Here is an 18,642-nt window from a genome sequence, read left to right as displayed (position 1 = left end):
GCTAATTAGAGGAGTCATTCCAGTTTAGTTCCAGGTGTCATCACTTAACCAGCTTTTTGCAACTAGATATTCTAGTTAGCAAGACATTGTGCTACAATGTTAAAAAAAAAAGATAATGACAAATGAGATGGAAGGTTCTAGCCCCATGCAGCAGGATCTATCATTCAAATATTTTATACGTGAATGAATTCCAATATTTCTCTAAATTGTATTGCACTTCTTAGACAGCCGTATCTATGACAATAACATGTTTACCAGCATTAACATTCATTGTTTTAGGGCACCTGCAAACCTATAACACAGTAGGAGCTGAAAGACTTACTCCTCTTATTTTTCCTGGCATTTGCATTTCACTGAAACAGAGATTTCTTAACACAACTTCTGCACCTGCTTTGAAACAAAACTTCTATTACTTTAGAACCAATTATACACTTGATTGCTGCATAATCTACAAGAACAAAAGGTAGGTTCCTGCTCCAGAAGAGTTGATAGTGGAAAAGGTTTATTGAATATCAATGCAGGAGAAAGCCATTTTGACCATTCTGGGGTTGCAGTAATTACAAGGGCATCCAAATCTTCCAGCAGCTGCAGTCTTGTTTGCGGAAACAGTAAAAAACTGACTGGCCAGGAGAACCTCAAAAAAAAAAAGTTTCTCTTTGATGAAGAATAAATGCTATGATCTATGAAAGAGATTTTTTTGAACTGTAACTGCTGCCTCTAAAATCATGCAGAACTGCTTTTCCCCACATCTGATGTGTCACTGTTATCATTAGTAGCTGTCAGGGCTGTTACAGATTCTGATTTAAAAAAAATAAGAAAATAGCAGCACAGCAGAGTTCCTCTACTTTTGAAATTGGAGTTTAACTATGTCTGTGAACCATACTTAAGTGCTGTCAACACAGGCAAATATTCACTGCATATTAGAGCAATCCTACTGCTTGCTCCTTCCTATTGACAACAGCACCCACATACATACCCTAGCTTGTCCTTAAAGCAAATATTTTGAACCTAGATGTGCTCAGTTTGGGATAACTTAGATAAAAGCATCCTGAAAATGTCAGAGTTTTTGGATTCTTTGAGAATTTCAGCTACAGATATGCATTAGACAGTTTCTTGCTCCTCAAGCACTCCCTGAACTCAGCTGTGCTGCCAAGCAAACCAGCAAAGGAAACCTCTTCACACTGTCAGCTGCACAAGCTTTATGAGAACCGAGTTCAGGGTGATAGTAACTATCAACATTTGCATAGATAATTTTAAGGCAAAGGTACCATGGAAACCTCACATGAGACCTCTGCATGTGGGAAGAACTTCACTCTAAAAGATGTAATTTTACAAAGCACAAAACTGGCAAAATATTCCAATAAGATCAATTAACATAAATATTTTTTGTGGCATAATTTAAATTCTGAAAGTGGGTAGCTGTTGAGTCATAAATAGCAAGATCAGAGAGAAAATCTACAGTGTGAAGAATTTTTACAAATATAAGCAAACACAGAACATGGCAAAGGTACAACCTAACAGTTTTTTTCCAGTCCTATCATGCCGTAAATATCCTCATATTGCTAGAAAGTATCACACAAACTGTTTGAGTATGATACAGACTATTCACTGAAAATCACCAAGCACCCGATTGATGTCAGTGAATACTAATGGGAGCTTTGGGCTGTCAGGTGCACGATGGAAAGGATGATTATTTTTTTATTGTATTTTGCATAGTCATTTACATCTGCAAAAAGTGAATAGATCACGCTGCTATGCTATGTGTTTTTCACTCATTCTATACAGGCATAAATGATGGCTCATTTTGTAGGAGAAATGAGAGGAATGAGCCCTTTAATAACAGCCACAGTTAGGAAATCATAGAATCATTGAATCACCAAGTTGGAAAAGACCTCTTGGATCATAAAGTCCAACCATTTCTATCTGCCACTAAACCATGTCCCTGAGCACCTCGTCTACCCATTCTATAAATATCTCCAGGGATGGTGACTCAACCATCTCCCTTGGCAGCCTCTACCAGTGTCCGATGACACTTTCTGTGAAAAATTTCTTTCTGATATCTAGCCTGAACCTCCCCTGGTGGAGCTTGAGGCCATTCCCCCTTGTCCTGTCCCCTGTCACCTGGAAGAAGAGGTCAGCACCCTCCTCTCTACAACCTCCTTTCAGGTAGTTGTAGAGGTCAATAAGGTCTCCCCTCAGCCTCCTCTTCTCAAGACTAAACAACCCCAGCTCCCTCAGCCGCTCCTCCTAAGACTTGTATGAAACCTCTTGTACTGCAGTTCGTGTCTCTATTTCTATTGACTCAGGAGCCCATACTGGTAAGGACCTCATTCTTTCTCCAGCTTTGTAAGACTTAATTTGTTAAGACTTTCACTGAAAACTGTGACAGGCAGAAGCATTTTTCTGAGGTGTCAGAAATTGGGACTTTTTTGCATTCTGATCTTTTGACATAAATTTTCTCAGATCCAATATCTGCCATTATTTATATAGCTCTGTTGGCACTTGTGGCATTCTACAGGCTAGTAAGAAGTCGAGAACAGTGCCCTGAGGAGTTCATCATCTAAAAGCTGGCATATAATTTAATGAGTAAGGACAAAAGAAAACAAGGTAAATAGAAAATTGCTCCTGGGAAAGTTCCACTGTTTATTTTTAATCACAAAGAATGCAGACCATTCAGGTTGCTTCTGGTTCAGATTTGCTTCTTTTTTAAATGATTAGACATGTAAGAGAGAAAGAGGTCAGACGTAGTGACCAAACACTCTCCTAGGAAAGATAAAACAGAAATTACAAAGAAAATGAAAAAAAAAATCAGAACATAACACCTATTCTTCTGCCCTGCCTTTCTTTTTCGTTGCTGAAGAACAAAGGAGGAGACTGCAAGGGGAAAGCTTCTTATTTCCTGAAAATTGGGGTATCTTCAAGGTGACGCAAAGCTCACTCACCTTTTGCTCCCACTTTTCCTGGGAGAAGCAGCATGAAGGCTGAGCGCAGCAAGGTGCTGTTGCAAGAAGCACCAGAGATGACAGAGATGCTTGGACAGAGTATTGTGTTTGGTTCTGGAGTCCTCAGCTCAGGAAGGACATGGATGTTAGAGTGATCTCAGAGGACCACAAAGATGATCAAAGGGCTGGAGCACCTCCTCTATGAGGACAGGCTGAGAGAGATACAATTGTTCAGCCTGGAGAAGAGAAGGCTCTGGGGACACCTTGTAGCACCCTTCCAGTATTTAAATGGGGCCTACAGGAAAGCTGGGGAGGGGCCCTTTACCAGGGAGTGCTATGATAGGATGAGGGGTAATGGTTTTAAACTGAAAGAGAGCAGATTTAAATTATATATTAGGAAGTTGGGTTTTTTTGCTGTGAGGGTGTGAGGCCCTGGAACAGGTTGCCCAGAGAAGTCATGGATACTCCATTCCTGGAGGTGTTCAAGGCCAGGTTGGATGGGCCTTGGGCTGCCTGATGCAATGAGAGGTGTCCCTGTCTATGGCCGGGGGGAGTTGGAACTAGATGATCTTTAAGGTCCCTTTCAACCCAAACCATTCTATGACCACCCTCAAGTACTCTAATATGTATTTGATCCTGAAACCACTTAGAGAACCAGGGGAGTTGACACATAGTCCCCAGGATGTTGCTCCTTTCCATCCCACTTGACATTTTTTCCCCCCTTGCCCAACAACACAAGCCAGCCTCCATTTAGGAAACAAATTCACACTATCAGGTTTAAATAGACTAATTTTTCTCTGCCTTTGCACTCAATGTTGTCCCCAGGACATGAGTGACACATATTTCACTGCCAATTATATTCTGACTAAGTCCATTAGTCCTGAGATACAGAATGGTGAAGATTGTATATTTTCTTTATCTCATTTATAATGCTTGTAGAATTTTTTTTAAAAAACAATTTCTTCTTTTCTCTGGTGATTCTCTGTTGACTGTTAGCTATAAGTAGATTCTATCAATGCATGTAAAAGCCTGCTTATTTTATAAACTACTGCCATAATTTGCTTTTAAGGTAAATGACTGGCATAGAAAGAAGCAAAAAGGCACATATATTAGGGGGATGCAAGATAATGCTTATATCATCAATGAGGTTTTTCTCATCTACCCCGATTCCAAATGCAAGAACAGGGACTACAATAGAATTAGAGGACAACAGATGTACATATTTGGAAGCCCAAAACAAAAGAAAAAAAGAAACATAAAGAACAAATTCACTGCTGCAAAATTCATATGGCATTCAATAGTTACAGGAATATTTCAAGTCACTTAAAAAAGATCTGCCATGCATCCCACAGAAGCGACACATACTAAACTGGATGGCTTTTGGAATTCTTAGGGAATTAACTTTTCTTCATAAAAATTGGTGGAAAGTGGAATTAATTATTTTAGCATGAAAGGATGAAGGTCAAAGCAACATTCCTTCTCCTGACCTGTATATACTGTCCCGATGTATATTTAATTTGTCCATTTTGATATGTATATATTTCCTTTCTGTATAGTTACGTTACTTTGATAGAGAAGGCGATGGAGGAAGTTAAGTGGTTGTCTTGTCTTTGATATGAAAACAGTTCAATCTTTCCAAGGTTGAAGTTAAACACACTTATTCAGCCTGATAAAACTAACATGAATATGAATCAATAATATGCTGTGGCTCAGGGTGCTGAAGGCATGGAAGTTCACAGGAAAACTATATTAAAGAAAGGAAGATTCACTTGTGGAATGGAGAAAATCTCTAACGCAGCTCAATATTAGCTTTCAATTAGGAGGTGTAGCTTTCCCTGTACATAGTAAAGTTCAGTTTGCAAGACTTAAAATAGAAAAAGCTGGTGAACAGTGACTAAAATTGCTGGTCTGTTTTTGCTTTCTTTGCCATTTCCTAAAGTTAGTCTCTAGTTTTGAACATAATAACTGGTCATACATCATCAGCTATCCAGAAGCCTGCTAATGAGATCACACTGGTCTTCACAAACAAATAAAAAAGAAAAGAGTTTGATCATGATCAGACGCCAATCTCTGAATTGGTACAAACTGCTCAGCAGTGATCTGTTGGGCAGCAGACTAAGGGATCTGAAATGGCACATTAGAGGATCAAAGTAGGGTATGTACGTGTGTGGAATGAAAAAATGAGCTCCCCAGAAGTCATTTTGCATAGAGGTAAAGGCTGCTGCATCTCCACTTCTACCAGATTTGAGGTTGATGACTCTCTCAAAATTGATTTTCCTGGGGCAGAGGAGAGACTCTCCTGTTCCTGTATCTGTTATGTTTCTTCCAACCTGATTTGAAGACTGGCAATTATAATGTCTCCTGTTGCTGTTTTTTAAATCACAAAATTTGTAAAGAGTGTAGTTAAGGACACAAAAAAAAAATCCCCAAGGGAGGACTGGGGACAGAACACATATGCCAGATTTTCTTGGATAATAAGGTTTTAAAGCTCATTGCTTGGTATAAAAATTCCATGTCAAAAAAAGAAGTTGCTACTTTTTCTTTTCTCATTATAGTAGAAAGAGAGCATTTGGAATATGCAAAAACTTAATATTGGATTTGCACCAGGAAATGAAGCCAGGAAAGGGATCTGGTGAGGACAATCTGCTCTAAAAAATAGGCAAATCCAAGATGGCAGTTGCTGAGGGACAAAACACGAGAGATTTCAGGATCATTGCAGTATGAAAAGCTCCGTGAAAGACAATGAATCTCTGACAAATGTTTTGGTTTGCTTTTTAAAGCTAGCCCCGAAAATTTCCAGAATAAACTTATACTTTTGTCTATTTTGCAAACCACTACAGGGCAAAATCAGGGCAACTCTGTTCTGGAGAAATGCATTCTCCAAACAAGTCTGCTAATATTAGAATATCCCTGGTCTCAGTCTGCAAATCTGAAGACGTTCTTGTGAGGCAATGACATGCTAACGGAAGCATTCTGTTCATTATTTCTGTATTCTGTTCTGTGCCCAACATTGGAGAAGCAGGTGTATCGTCTCAAAGAGCTTCCACAAATTGTTCTTTCTTTGCATTTTTTGACACAATTACTTTGCAGTAACTGTGTATATTTGGGAATTTTACAAATTAATTTCATGATAAAACAATCCCCATAAAGATGCCAGAAGGCACCGCACAGATTTCAAGAAACTAGTCAATAATTCTTTTTCTACTTCCAAAGAATATCAGCATGATCGCTAAATTAATTTGTACGCTTTTTCTTTCTCTTACCAGCTGTTGCCCTTTTGGACCCCAACCAGCATACTGAAGCTTTGCATTGCTGACCTCAGGGGGATACAAATTCTGGGGATCCCTGCGAAAAAAAAAAGAAAAATAAGATTTCAGCTTCAGAAATGTTCTTATTTAAGCTGGTGCACACCTGCTTTGGAAACCCACCATGTCCTTGTAAGGCATCTTTTAGCTGGAATCATCTAATGTTTAGTGCCAGATTTCAGTAGATTTTTTTTTTTTTATTGTGAGGTAAGTGCTAAACCACTAGCAAGCTTTGGTAAGATCAAGTACTTAACTGACAATTTCTGTTTCTTATTAACAAGAAGTTAAACACATTAGTTCCACTGCTGACTTGCTTAAGCTTTAAGAATTAGTCAATGGATGGCAAACAAATTAATTGTATTTATCAACACCAATGATGTCCACAAAGAATAAACAATAATTGTGTTTTATAATCATACAGCCACAAGAAAAATATAATTTAATCTTCTTCACCCCATGGCTTTTCTGCCTAATAATTTCCCTTTGAATGTGACAACAGAAAATTTAGTGACTGTATAACAGCCTAGCTTCGAAGCGAAAAGCTCCTATTAATACAAAATATCTTATTTTTTTTGAAAATAAAAATCAAAATGCATTTTTTTTTGTTCTTTAAACCATTATCTTCATTTTGTAGAGAAACTTCAGCAAGATACAGCAAATGCAATACAGAAATAGGAGGCTTTTTGTGGTAAATGTCAAAGCAGCATAATATCATCTTATCACAGCACAGACAGCATTGCCTTGGCTGTATTTATACTCAGCACAAATGACTACATTACATATTCTAAAGTCACATTGCTAAAACTCTGTATATACTAATATTATAGAAACAAGAAGACTAATAAAGCCTGTATACAGTATGCCTCATTAGCAGATCTCAAACTGCTTTAAAAAGTAAGAATATTACCATAACTGGTCTACAAGTAGGAATAACAAGGCAATTTGAGGCCAACATAACCCCAAAACAGAATAAAGTCAAAGCCTGTCTAACCTCTAAGCAAAAGCCCTTTTCTTCTTGTGCAGTTTATTTCTTAACTAAAGGTAACATTTCTGAGACCATATTTCCAAAACAGAAAAAAACTGAATTCAATAATTAGGTATTAACTTTATTGCCTGCTTTGTGACCTAGAGCTGTACCACAGTTTTGTTCTGGATCTGCCCTTTCAGGCAAGAACCCCTTTGGCTGCACGTTCCCACTGCATTGGGGCTGTCGTACCATGTCCAAAGACAGCAGTAAGAGAAATATTTAGAAACTGATTTTGTGCAGTCTTTCCAATGTGAAAAAACAGCTTTTCCCGTGAAAACTGTTCACGGTTGGTCCTGGATGAGGGCACCAATGCCTACAGTTTCCCCGCTCCCTATCTGCTGCAGCTGGAACAGCAGCTTCTGCTCTCCTGCTAGAAGGTGTGCATCAGTGGTTATAAATCATAAACCATAATGCCTACAAGGCCCCTGGGAAGAGGTCCATGAAGCCAATTAAAATTAAAGTGCTCAAGACGACAAGTTTGATTCCATTAGGATTGTGGAGGGACAAGAGTGGTTTGTTGAGAGAGCTTTTGGCTCTATAGGCAATGTGTCATCCAAAACTGTTGCTGGTGGAATAAAATTGTATCTTTTCTTCTCATGGTTTTTAACCAAAAGGTGTTTTCATGGGTGTTGTGGTTTAACTCAGCAGACAGCTAAACAACACACAGCTGTTTGCTCACTCCCACCACAGCAGGAGGGGTGAAAGAATTGGAAAAAGGTTAAAACTCATGGGCTGAGATTAAGACAGTTTAATAGGACAGGAAAGGGCAATACAAAAACTAATACTACTAATAATAAAATACACAAAACAAGTGACGCACAATTAAGTTGTTCATCACTTGCTGAGTGATGCTCAACCAGTCCTGAAGCAGCAGTAGCCACCCCTCAGCTAACTCTCTGCGTTTTACATGCTAAGCAAGATATCACATGGAAAAAACGTTCATCCAGTTTGGGTTGGTGGTCCTGGCTGTGCCCCCTCACAGCCTCTTGTGCACCTCCAGCCTCCTCATTGGCAGAGCAGTATGAGAAGTTTAAAGTCCCTGACTTAGTGTAACCACTGCTCGGCAACAACTTAAAGATCAGTGTATTATCAACATTATTCTTATTCTAAACCCCAAACACAGCACTATACCAGCTACTAGAAAGAAAATTAACTCTATCCCAGTGAAAGCCAGGACAGTGGGTAGCCTAACATTATTTTCTTAAGTTATGAATAAGAGAATACAGAACTCTCATACTGAAATCCTACTAATAGCAGACACACATTTCCCATTTCAGTAAGAAGAACAGCTATACAACTTCTGGATCTTTTCAGGTTTGTATGCATTAGCTGCTTAAGTATCAAGAAACTTGTATCAAGTTGCTACTACTTAAGTATCAAGTCAGTTATTCCTGTTAAGACTCAATCTCTTTGTTTAGCTATCTTGATTATCTTATCAGAGAGTAAACTCTGAGTGCAGAAGGAACAGAGAAAAACAGTGAATCAAATCAAAACCTCTTATGGGAGAAAAGAAAGATACTGCACTATTTGTCAAATGAAATATATAGTTCTGGTTTTTGGGTTTTTTTTTTATCCATGGTGTGAATAGGAGTAAGATATTACAAGTAGAGGGGGAAATACCATCCCTAAATAAACAGATTATGCAGATTCTAAGAACTGAAACTTGTAATGCTTCAGATATTGCAGGAGGAGCTAAGGGGCAGACATACCAATTACAGGCAATAATTCAGTCCAGAGCCCAGACAAGTGGTGTCAGTTCTGCTCACTACATCATCTTCTAGAAGAGGAAAACTCTAACACAATGAGAAGTGATTCATAAACCAGCTTTGGTAGCTGATAAGGCAGAAGGGAAAACACTCCATTTGATCTACCAGCAGAGAGCTCTGCTGCAGAGAAAAAGCAAAGTCATCTTCCCTTTCTCTGGTATGTCTGAGGCAAAATAGAAATCCATGTCCTGAGTTTCTTAAGTTGTTCAGAATGGCTGGGAAACATCCTTTGGAGAAAAATCTTGTTAGTTTGCCTTGAAACCTTTTGATAAACATGCAGACAGAAAGGCTGACTAGTGGAATTACATATTGTCTGGATGAACCTGATTTAGAAAGCTAGTTACAATAAACTGCCTCCATATTCAGCATGTAATAGCATTGCATATCCAGGTTGTGATGTAGACCACTGAAGGTAGGCGGTAGCCAGGCATCCATTGTCATGCTGTGAGTTATCCTTTTCAATCGCAGGCTGTGAAAGCAGACTAAGATCCTAGTTCACGCCCACCCCCAACCATGCCTGAGAGATGGACATCTCTCTCTTGGTAGATTTTGGCTTGTTCCTCGTCTGTTCTGAAGAGAATGATCTTCCCTAGAGTAGCAACATTCACTCCTTCAGCTGCAGGAAACTTTAGTGTCTTGTGCAAGGGGACTGAGAAGACATGACTCCTTGCTAAGCCTAATCAGAGAAACTGCAGGAATGGCCTGGAGACGGGCTGTATGAGCAATGGCCAGGCAAGACTGGGCTGTCAACAAGCCTGAAGGTGGCATGAAAATCAGATCCCCATGTGCTTACTCAGGCTACACCAGGTGCATGGTCTGTGGTGGGATACTTGTGGACTCCTTCCCTGGCAGCACTGAGTAATGCCTTTAACAAACACATTATATCACCTAGAGAGAGAGGAGGCGCACACTCTCCTGGGTGGAAAACTGGTTGGCTGGCCGGGCCCAGAGAGTGGTGGGAAATGGTGTGAAATCCAGCTGGAGGCCAGTGACAAGTGGGGTTCCCCAGGGCTCAGTGCTGGGTCCAGCTCTGTTCAATGTCTTTATCAATGACCTGGATGAAGGCATCGAGTGCACCCTTAGCAAGTTTGCGGACGACACTAAGCTGGGTGGAAGTGTTGATCTGCTGGAGGGTAGAGAAGCTCTGCAAAGGGATCTGAAGAGGCTGGACCGCTGCGCAGAGCCCAATGGCATGAGGTTTAACAAGGCCAAATGCCGGGTCCTGCACTTGGGGCACAAGAACCCTGTGCAGTGCTACAGACTAGGAGAAGTCTGTCTAGAAAGCTGCCTGGAGGAGAGGGACCTGGGGGTGTTGGTTGACAGTGACTGAACATGAGCCAGCAGTGTGCCCAGGTGGCCAAGAAGGCCAATGGCATCTTGGCTTGGATCAGAAACGGCGTGACCAGCAGGTCCAGGGAGGTTATCCTCCCTCTGTACTCGGCACTGGTGAGACCGCTCCTCGAATCCTGTGTTCAGTTCTGGGCCCCTCACCACAAGAAGGATGTTGAGGCTCTGGAACGAGTCCAGAGAAGAGCAACAAAGCTGGTGAAGGGGCTGGAGAACAGGCCTTATGAGGAGCGGCTGAGAGAGCTGGGGTTGTTTAGCCTGGAGAAGAGGAGGCTGAGGGGAGACCTCATTGCTCTCTACAACTACCTGAAAGGAGGTTGTAGAGAGGAGGGTGCTGGCCTCTTCTCCCAAGTGCCAGGGGACAGGACAAGAGGGAATGGCCTCAAGCTCCGCCAGGGGAGGTTTAGGCTGGACATTAGGAAAAAGTTCTTTACAGAAAGGGTCATTGGGCACTGGCAGAGGCTGCCCAGGGAGGTGGTTGAGTCACCTTCCCTGGAGGTGTTTAAGGCACGGGTGGACAAGGTGCTGAGGGATATGGTTTAGTATTTGATAGGAACGGTTGGACTCGATGATCCGGTGGGTCTCTTCCAACCTGGTTATTCTATGATTCTGTGATTCTGAGGAGGAGTTGTCTGCACAGCTACTCTGGGCAGGACTGCTGCAACCCTCTACTGTTCTCCCCAGGAAAGATCTTAGTGGTCCTTAAATTGAAAAGGCAGCTACTGAAAACACTTCTGATTACTTTATACTATTCTGGACCCTAAGCTCTCCTTGGTAAAAATCCTTTAAGGGAGTCAAACCAATTGCATACCTATATTCCAGAAACACTTTTCCAAGTGCTGTCTAAACGGGATCTCATGCCAGTCAACTCCTTCTGGGAGGTATGTTACTGCTGATAAGCTATAGTCCTCCTCAGCTACACCCTTGATTCTCCTCTAAAACAGCCTGCTTACAATTCCTCTGTATTCTTTCTTGAATCAGTCAATATTATGGGTCATCTTAAACTCTCCAAAGAGCCGGTAAGGAGCCTCATAGGCTCCTATAATTAGGGCTTCTTTGGTTCTGAGCCTTCCCCTTGTGAGTTCTTTTGTGCAGGATGCTGGGTTGGAAACAGGCTGTTCTGAAGGCAGTTTGTATATTTCCTGTTATTGGTTTGCATGAAGAGCTAGGTTCATTGCACCCTCATGCTGTTAACTACTTCCTTATGGAAAAGAACCTTAATATTCATTTCCAGCCAAAGAAATGGCAAGGCCTTATTAAAGGGTTGTCGTTATTTCTTTCATCTCTTAAAATGATTGATTTAAAGCTCAGGAAAGAAGGGAAGAATAATGTCAGTTTTGCCCAGAAAGAAGATGGAGCAGCTGCTGTATAAACTCTTTAACATTAAGATGACATTGTCTGGACCAGAGGCTGTTAAATTGCCCCAGACACAGACATGATTTCAGCACAATGTTCAAAAAACATTACTGAAGCAGTAAATTGTGAAATTTGCTCATTTAGATGAAGTTTTCTGCCAGAAAGTCCCCCCTCAAAATTTCCAAAGAAGGAAAATTCCTGAATGCAATTAGTGAGCTGTCTGCCCAATAATTTTTGCTTGTAATTTAGCTCAGAACATATGTGTAGAATAAAACAAATTAATCAATCGTATCTAGTCGCCTGGTTTTGACTTTAAAATTGCCATTAATGAGGAACTAGTTTCTGTTTCTGTTGAAATTTTTACATCTATGTGCTCCCTCTTTTGACATTTTTTCCTATTTAAAGACCAATTTACCTCAGAGACTTCATGGCATTGAGTCTCCCCTTGAGCACAAATATGACAAACTGTTCTATATTAAGTTCTTCAAAAATAACTTAAAAAGACTATAGAAATTTCCCACTGTAATTGAGGGAGATGCTTGTTTTATTTCAAGGAAAATATTTTAAAATGCCAGACTGAAAAAGTCTGAAATTTATAAAAGCGGTCATATTCTGCAGTATGGTACAGGCTGTTCTTCTATATACATTAGAAGTAAAATAACTTCTAATTTTAAGTACAGAATAATAGGATTTGTATCAAATTTCTTTGCACATGCTGCAAATGTGAGCAAAAATACAACAATTCAATTCAAAGGCTCTGACAGGTCTATCCTCTAAACAAATAACCAGAAGTATGTATATGAGCTGGAGTGAGTTCTAAAAAGATCTTTGAACTCCCTTGCTTAAATCTGCCATAATTTTGGAAAACATAGAAAGTATACCATGATTTCTGTAATATATGCAAAAAATTTGAAGAAATAAAGACAGTTGAAAGAAAGTGTGGGGAAAGCAGAAAAAATATCCCCTCCTGTTATTTGCATAAAGCCAGCACTGAACATTTTGAAAGACAACAACCCTAAGCACATCAGCTCACAGTACTTTAAGCCTTTTTCATGGTTTATTATGTAAAAAAAATCTATCTATCTAGACTATCTGTCTCAGCACCAGAACTTGGTGTCTTCACATCTACTTCTAATAGCATAAAGTCTGACAGCAGCTTAGACAGATTTCTTCTTCCTTAGAAAGAAGGAAAGAAAAAAGAGATATAAACCATCACGTAAAGAAGAGATCTGGAAGGGTTACAAAGAACTGGAAACTTCATAATGTTTAAGAGTTCTTGATATACAATGAGGAGAAAGTGCAGTGGAGAAACTTTGCAAAAAGAAATAAGATCATGTAGAACATACGTTTTCAAAAATGTAAAAAAGAATGATAGATAAGGACCTTAGGAAAGAGAGGAAGATTTCCAAGAAGCAGGAATGCCATTTCTTGAGAAATAAAACCACATTTTCAAACAATTAAATGACTTGTTTACTTCAGTATTCACCAAGGACAAGAGGAGACAGGTGCCATTAAGGAAATTGCATCCCAGGAGTTACAGTCCTGAAGAGACTTGCAGTGAGATAGAATAAGATATAATACAAATGGGGATTAAAGACTTGCCAGAACAGATAATCAAGATATGAGACTGTCAGAAGATGTAACTAAGAGAATTCTCCTGGAATTCTAATAAAAGTTCTTAAATAAATGGAGAAAGTTCTTCCATTCATCTACTTGCTATTAAATTAATAGCCCACTTGCTATTAAATATGTAATGCATATACACATATTTCTCTCACAACACTCTTCAGTGAACAAAAGTAGAAGGAGGAAATAAAAGCAATATAAACTTATTAATTTCAGTTATAGATACACATCAGGTTACTCAGTTCATAAGAACAACTGATCTCCCCAACCATTTTGTCCGTGATGAATGAATTCTATGAATTTAGAGCATAAAAGGCAAAAAGCAAGGCAATCTAAAACAGTTGTCCTTAATTTGGCAATCCAGTCAGATTCAAGCCAACAACGTGAGTTCAGGTCCTTTTGATTATAATCTATCTATATGTGTAAAGCATGCATGAACACAGTAGTTGGTAATGGGCCTGCAAAATCTTGCGTAATACTAATAAGACTTTAAGACCAATCGCTTGCCAGAAAAGGAGTCACCAACTTCCATTGGGTATTATATAAAATGATGACACAGGTTTACCTTTCTAATGAAGGTCTACAAAAACTGATTTAAAAATGCATCAGAGACTGGCACACAGCTAGGAGTCATGGTAAGGCAGACTTGAGGACCACAAACCATTGATCAAAAAGTCTAGGTTTCCCTGAGTAAGCAAAGAGTGGAAATGGTCCTTAGAGCCTGGTAGAAATACTCTTAAAATGATGACATTATCATGATTCCCATGTGACCCCTCTAAATCAGAGATGACAGAGTGAATTTGTACCAATTTTTTTTAAAGAACTTCTGTTCCTGAAGTTGTATTTCATCACCTAAAGAAACAATGAGAGGTGATAGCATTCAGGTGATAAACACAACCACTTAAAAGTAATTTTCTCTTACTCGTGTAATTTTCACTTACTGTATAGAGGTTTCTCAGCCAGCTCTGACCTCAGAATTACCCGAGGCATGAGGTAAAGCACTGCTTTTATCAGGATTTTAAGTCTATGATTCTACAACAGAGGCATGGAAAAATGAAAATCTAAATATCTGAATGCTATCATGAAAGCTAGTCAGAATTACAGCTATCCAAAGATAACTATCCAAAACACAGGCAAAAAAGACACAGGTGGAAGAGAAAAAAAACAAGTAAGCACTGGGATGTTTAAAAACAAACTGGGGAGATATAGCAACTATGAGCCTGAGATGAAAGTACATGGTTCTTCAGAGCGACACTGTCAGTCTCCAGGAAAGGATGTTTATGATGAAACTTTGGCGTTTTCCATCCAGCTGACCTTGTCTGACTTCCAAACCCTAGTAAAAATATAGCACCATGATGAGATGCCTGCAGAGAGCAATATGAGATTATTAGTACATAAAATGAGATACAGCAGTGATCTACAATTACCAGAGCCAGCAGAAGTGCCTCATTACAATATGACTTCACTGGACGCTAGGTCACACTTCTAATTGGGGCAAGAAATTGATTCTTGGACTTGTGCTCTAAACTAATCTAACAGCTTGTGTTACTGGGTTTCAGATGAAACCAGAATGATTTGATATTCTCCTTGTCTTTTTGAAAATTAAGAGTATCTGAGTAAATCTCGTTTCTTCTGATGTCACGAGGATAGGGAGACCTTAGAGGTTTGTCCATAGGTTCTTAGGAATACTGAAACACAATACTCTTCTAAGCAGCCTCTCCCAATACAGATCATATTCTCATCAGTAAAAATAAACAAGGCATGTACTTCATAGAGCCATTATTTCCATTTCCTATCAGGTGCAACATGATCACCTTTAAGCAATAACACAATTAGCCTGATACCAGATACAGTTTAAAAGGGGACTGTAAAATATTCTCCTTATTTAAAGGACTAAACTACCACTCTGTCCCTATAGTTCTGCCCTATAACAGAGATATGTACCTCCAGTACACATGCAAAAGGAAACGCTCACATTTGAAATGAGGTATAAATTTTGCCTTTGCAACTCTGGATGTCCAGAAGTCTTTCGTTCTTCTGTCTCTTTCTCCGGTGTGACAAGGGAAAGCAACCTTTTCTATTCCTGTCTTATCTCCTCAAATTTACAGTGGAGCATTCAATAAACTGACAGTCAAGGTAAGAGGTGAAGAGACATCAAAGCCAGCATGAAACGTTCTGTGTTATCAGCTTGGGATTATATCACCTTTGCCCAATTACTGTATCATGGAGAGCCCCAGCTACAGCATACTTTCTTTACCCGAAGATCTTCCCTTGCATTTCCTAAATTCCTTCATTCCCCTCTTCCCTATATCTTCTGAGCTCCACAAGAGGGCAGGATGCCTATTCTGGGATAATAAGAGATTTTCAGACCATTCCATCTAGCACCAATTACTGTATAGTCCTCGGTGCCTAGGCACAGGTCTCTATATAGCCCTCACTATATAACTGGAGACCAGGCCCCACTAAATCACATGATAGCCCATAATCTTGCAGGTCTGGATCCTCAACACGGGTTTTTTTCAGGTCCCCACAAAAAAAAAAGAATCTATGTTGTGTAACATGCAGTGCCCATACTTTGTGCTGTGTGATCAAATAACAATGCACTGAGAGTTTAGGTAGGCTGAAAGAGTTTATCACCCAGCTACCAAATAATCCAGGTCCAGGCTGCTGGGTGTCTCTGCAGCCCAGCAACAGCAGAGCAAATATGACCTCCTAGGGGAATGCATGTTTCTTGCTCCTATTTTAGTGGACCTCCCACAGAACCTTGCACATGAGGACAAAAATGCAAACAAAAAAAAAATCCCAATCTCCACTATGAAAATCCACCTACAGAACAACTTCATTTCTGGGGATTTGATGCACCGAAACACCATTGCATACGCTGCAATTATTGGCCTATTCAGTGCTATGCGCCATCATTTTATATATTCTCTTTCATCTCTTTCATCTTTACTTTTTTTTCTGTCCAAACTCTAGGTACTAACCTTGCTGAGTAAGAGTAAGGAGGAAAACCCATGCCAACGTGCCAAGTTTTAGAAATGGTCAGCAGTGGGATGTGCACGCACCTTGCTGCAGCATCTACAGATTGGAGGCTGAGCACAGCCTGGGGACCTGAGGAAGTTCATTCGCACTGAGAAGTGAACATTTCCAAATTCAGATGTTTCTCTCCGGCGAAGCACACATTATTCAAGAATAGAATTTAATAGGAGCCCTGTCTCTACTTCAGAGGGTGCTGTCTCAGATAAACACTATGGGAGAGTTAGCTTCAAACACTGCTTTTTTCCTTTTCTCTTCGTGATGAGCCATAAGCTACTGACTTTTCTGTAACATATGGGGGTTGGTTGCTGGGCTTTCTCTGCTAAACTGCTATCATCTGCATCTAACTATTAATTACCCAAGATTTTTTTTTTTTTTAAATCTCAGCAGTCATTACTCTAATTCTTAATATCAAATCCTCCCATCAGGGGACTATTATTATTATCGCTATACATGGTTTCTAAGGTGTCCACCCACATCACAACTGATTCTAGAAGAAAGAAGCATGTGGTAAGAATTGCTTTGCCTACACAGGAAAGGAATATTTCACTTAAAAAATGCTATGCAGTGACCAACATGGGTGAGCAAATAGCAAATCCCCTGGGGAAATGATATGGTGTTGAGCTGCTGAAATGGATTTCCTCCCACCAGCACAGCCAAGAGCAATGCCTGAAATGCCTTCTGAGGCTGAGCTGCTTTCAACCTGCCACTGCTTGGAAGTGATGCTCAAATAGCAGCTTTGCTTAATAAAACACTAGCTCTTTCTTTTTAAAGAGGTACAAAATGTATTTGCAAGCAATAAGCTGGTATGTGATTTAACCACCATTCCAGTGATTTACAGGGCGCTTAATTCAGACGATTATAAAAGGCAAGAAGCCCAACAGCTGCATCAGGGCTTGAGCTAAATGCCAGTAAACTCAGTTGGAAGATTCCTATCCACTTCAGAGGATTTAAGGTCAGGCTCCACGATCAGGCTACGAAGTTTAACTATTCCAAGGGCCAGTTTGCTGTTGTCAAAATTCAACTGAAAAAGCATATTACATCATGAGGATGTTGTGCATAAAAGCAACCACACCACGCAGCATAGGTGACTTCATTAACTATATAAACTGTCTCTAGAAGATGATAAAAACTATGGAATGATAATTGGTGGAGAAGAAGGAGAGAGAAGTAGCAATAACAGATTCTTCATGAACTGCAAAATACATTTTTCTACTTACTTAACAAATTTAACAATATTATTTGTTTTTTCACACCATTCTATGGGGATTTTTTCAACCTCTATATATCATTGTTGGAAGAAAATATTCAGCTTCTCTAAGGAAAATTTAATTAGCTGAAAGCAGACTATTAATTACAGTAGTTTTTCCTCTTAAATAAAATGTGGGCTTTAGTACAAAACTATAAATGTTAAAGAGTGAAATTGTGCAGAGAGTGAATCACTCTCCACAGTAATTATCACATATAGCCTCTGTGGGGTAAGTAATATTTCTCTCTTTGCTTTGCAGATGGGGACACTGAGGCATGGGGAGTTTCTTTAATGAGAGAGGGGGAATAACAGGCCAGAACATAATAAAATAGAACAGTCTTAGTCAAATAGACAGATGTCTGCAGCACAGCCAGTTCCCTGAAGTTTTTTTAACCATGATTTTAAATAATGAAACGCATTTTCCTTTTACTGTGATCAGAGAAATGGGGGCATATGCAAGGAAAACTTTGTTGTCCTTCAAAACATTATATGATACAGTATGTACAAATCTAATTAAGTTTTCTTAATTAACCTCTTTCCTGCCAGTGGCTTGTATAAAAAGAGACAGAAACATTAGTGAGAGTTCTACAAACATCACTCTGAAAATTTACTCACAGTGAAGCACAGGCTCAGTTCCTCCTCCTGTTAACAATTCTGTGGATCTCCAATGCATATTTTACACTCATTTCACTCGTGACCTTTCTTGTGTGGTGGATGCAGGCAGTATTTTACAGACCCTCGGCAGTATAGATGGAAAGACCTGAACTAAGTTCTGTTATTGATCCTGTGAGCTACTCACCATGTTCCTCTGACTACACCATATATATCTAGGAGGTAATATGGATTCTGCTTAGGCGTAACAGTGTATGATTCCCTCTTTCCCACAGAGAAAACCAATGAAGAAAGGGAATAACAGCTGATTTTCTTACTGATCATCACTAGTATATTTGGAAACTCCCACTGACATGTCCCAGTTGGATGTGCTAAC

The 18,642-nt window shown here is 39.6% G+C and overlaps 1 protein-coding gene across 5 annotated transcripts in view; it reads right to left on the bottom strand.

The window, feature by feature from the left end:
• Positions 1–18,642, bottom strand: part of DPP6 (dipeptidyl peptidase like 6) — a 568,651-nt gene that overhangs the window by 104,306 nt on the left and 445,703 nt on the right. For all 5 annotated transcript variants that reach the window (XM_069859300.1, XM_069859303.1, XM_069859299.1 and 2 more), the window contains exon 7: positions 6,206–6,287. In XM_069859300.1, the coding sequence (XP_069715401.1) occupies positions 6,206–6,287 (82 nt within the window). The remainder of the gene's footprint in view (positions 1–6,205; positions 6,288–18,642) is intronic.

Source organism: Phaenicophaeus curvirostris, chromosome 6 (assembly GCF_032191515.1).
Source record: "Phaenicophaeus curvirostris isolate KB17595 chromosome 6, BPBGC_Pcur_1.0, whole genome shotgun sequence".
In the NCBI taxonomy this organism is placed as follows: Eukaryota; Metazoa; Chordata; class Aves; order Cuculiformes; family Cuculidae; genus Phaenicophaeus; species Phaenicophaeus curvirostris.
Note: the sequence above shows the minus strand (reverse complement) of the source record. Positions and strands in the feature narration are given on the sequence as shown.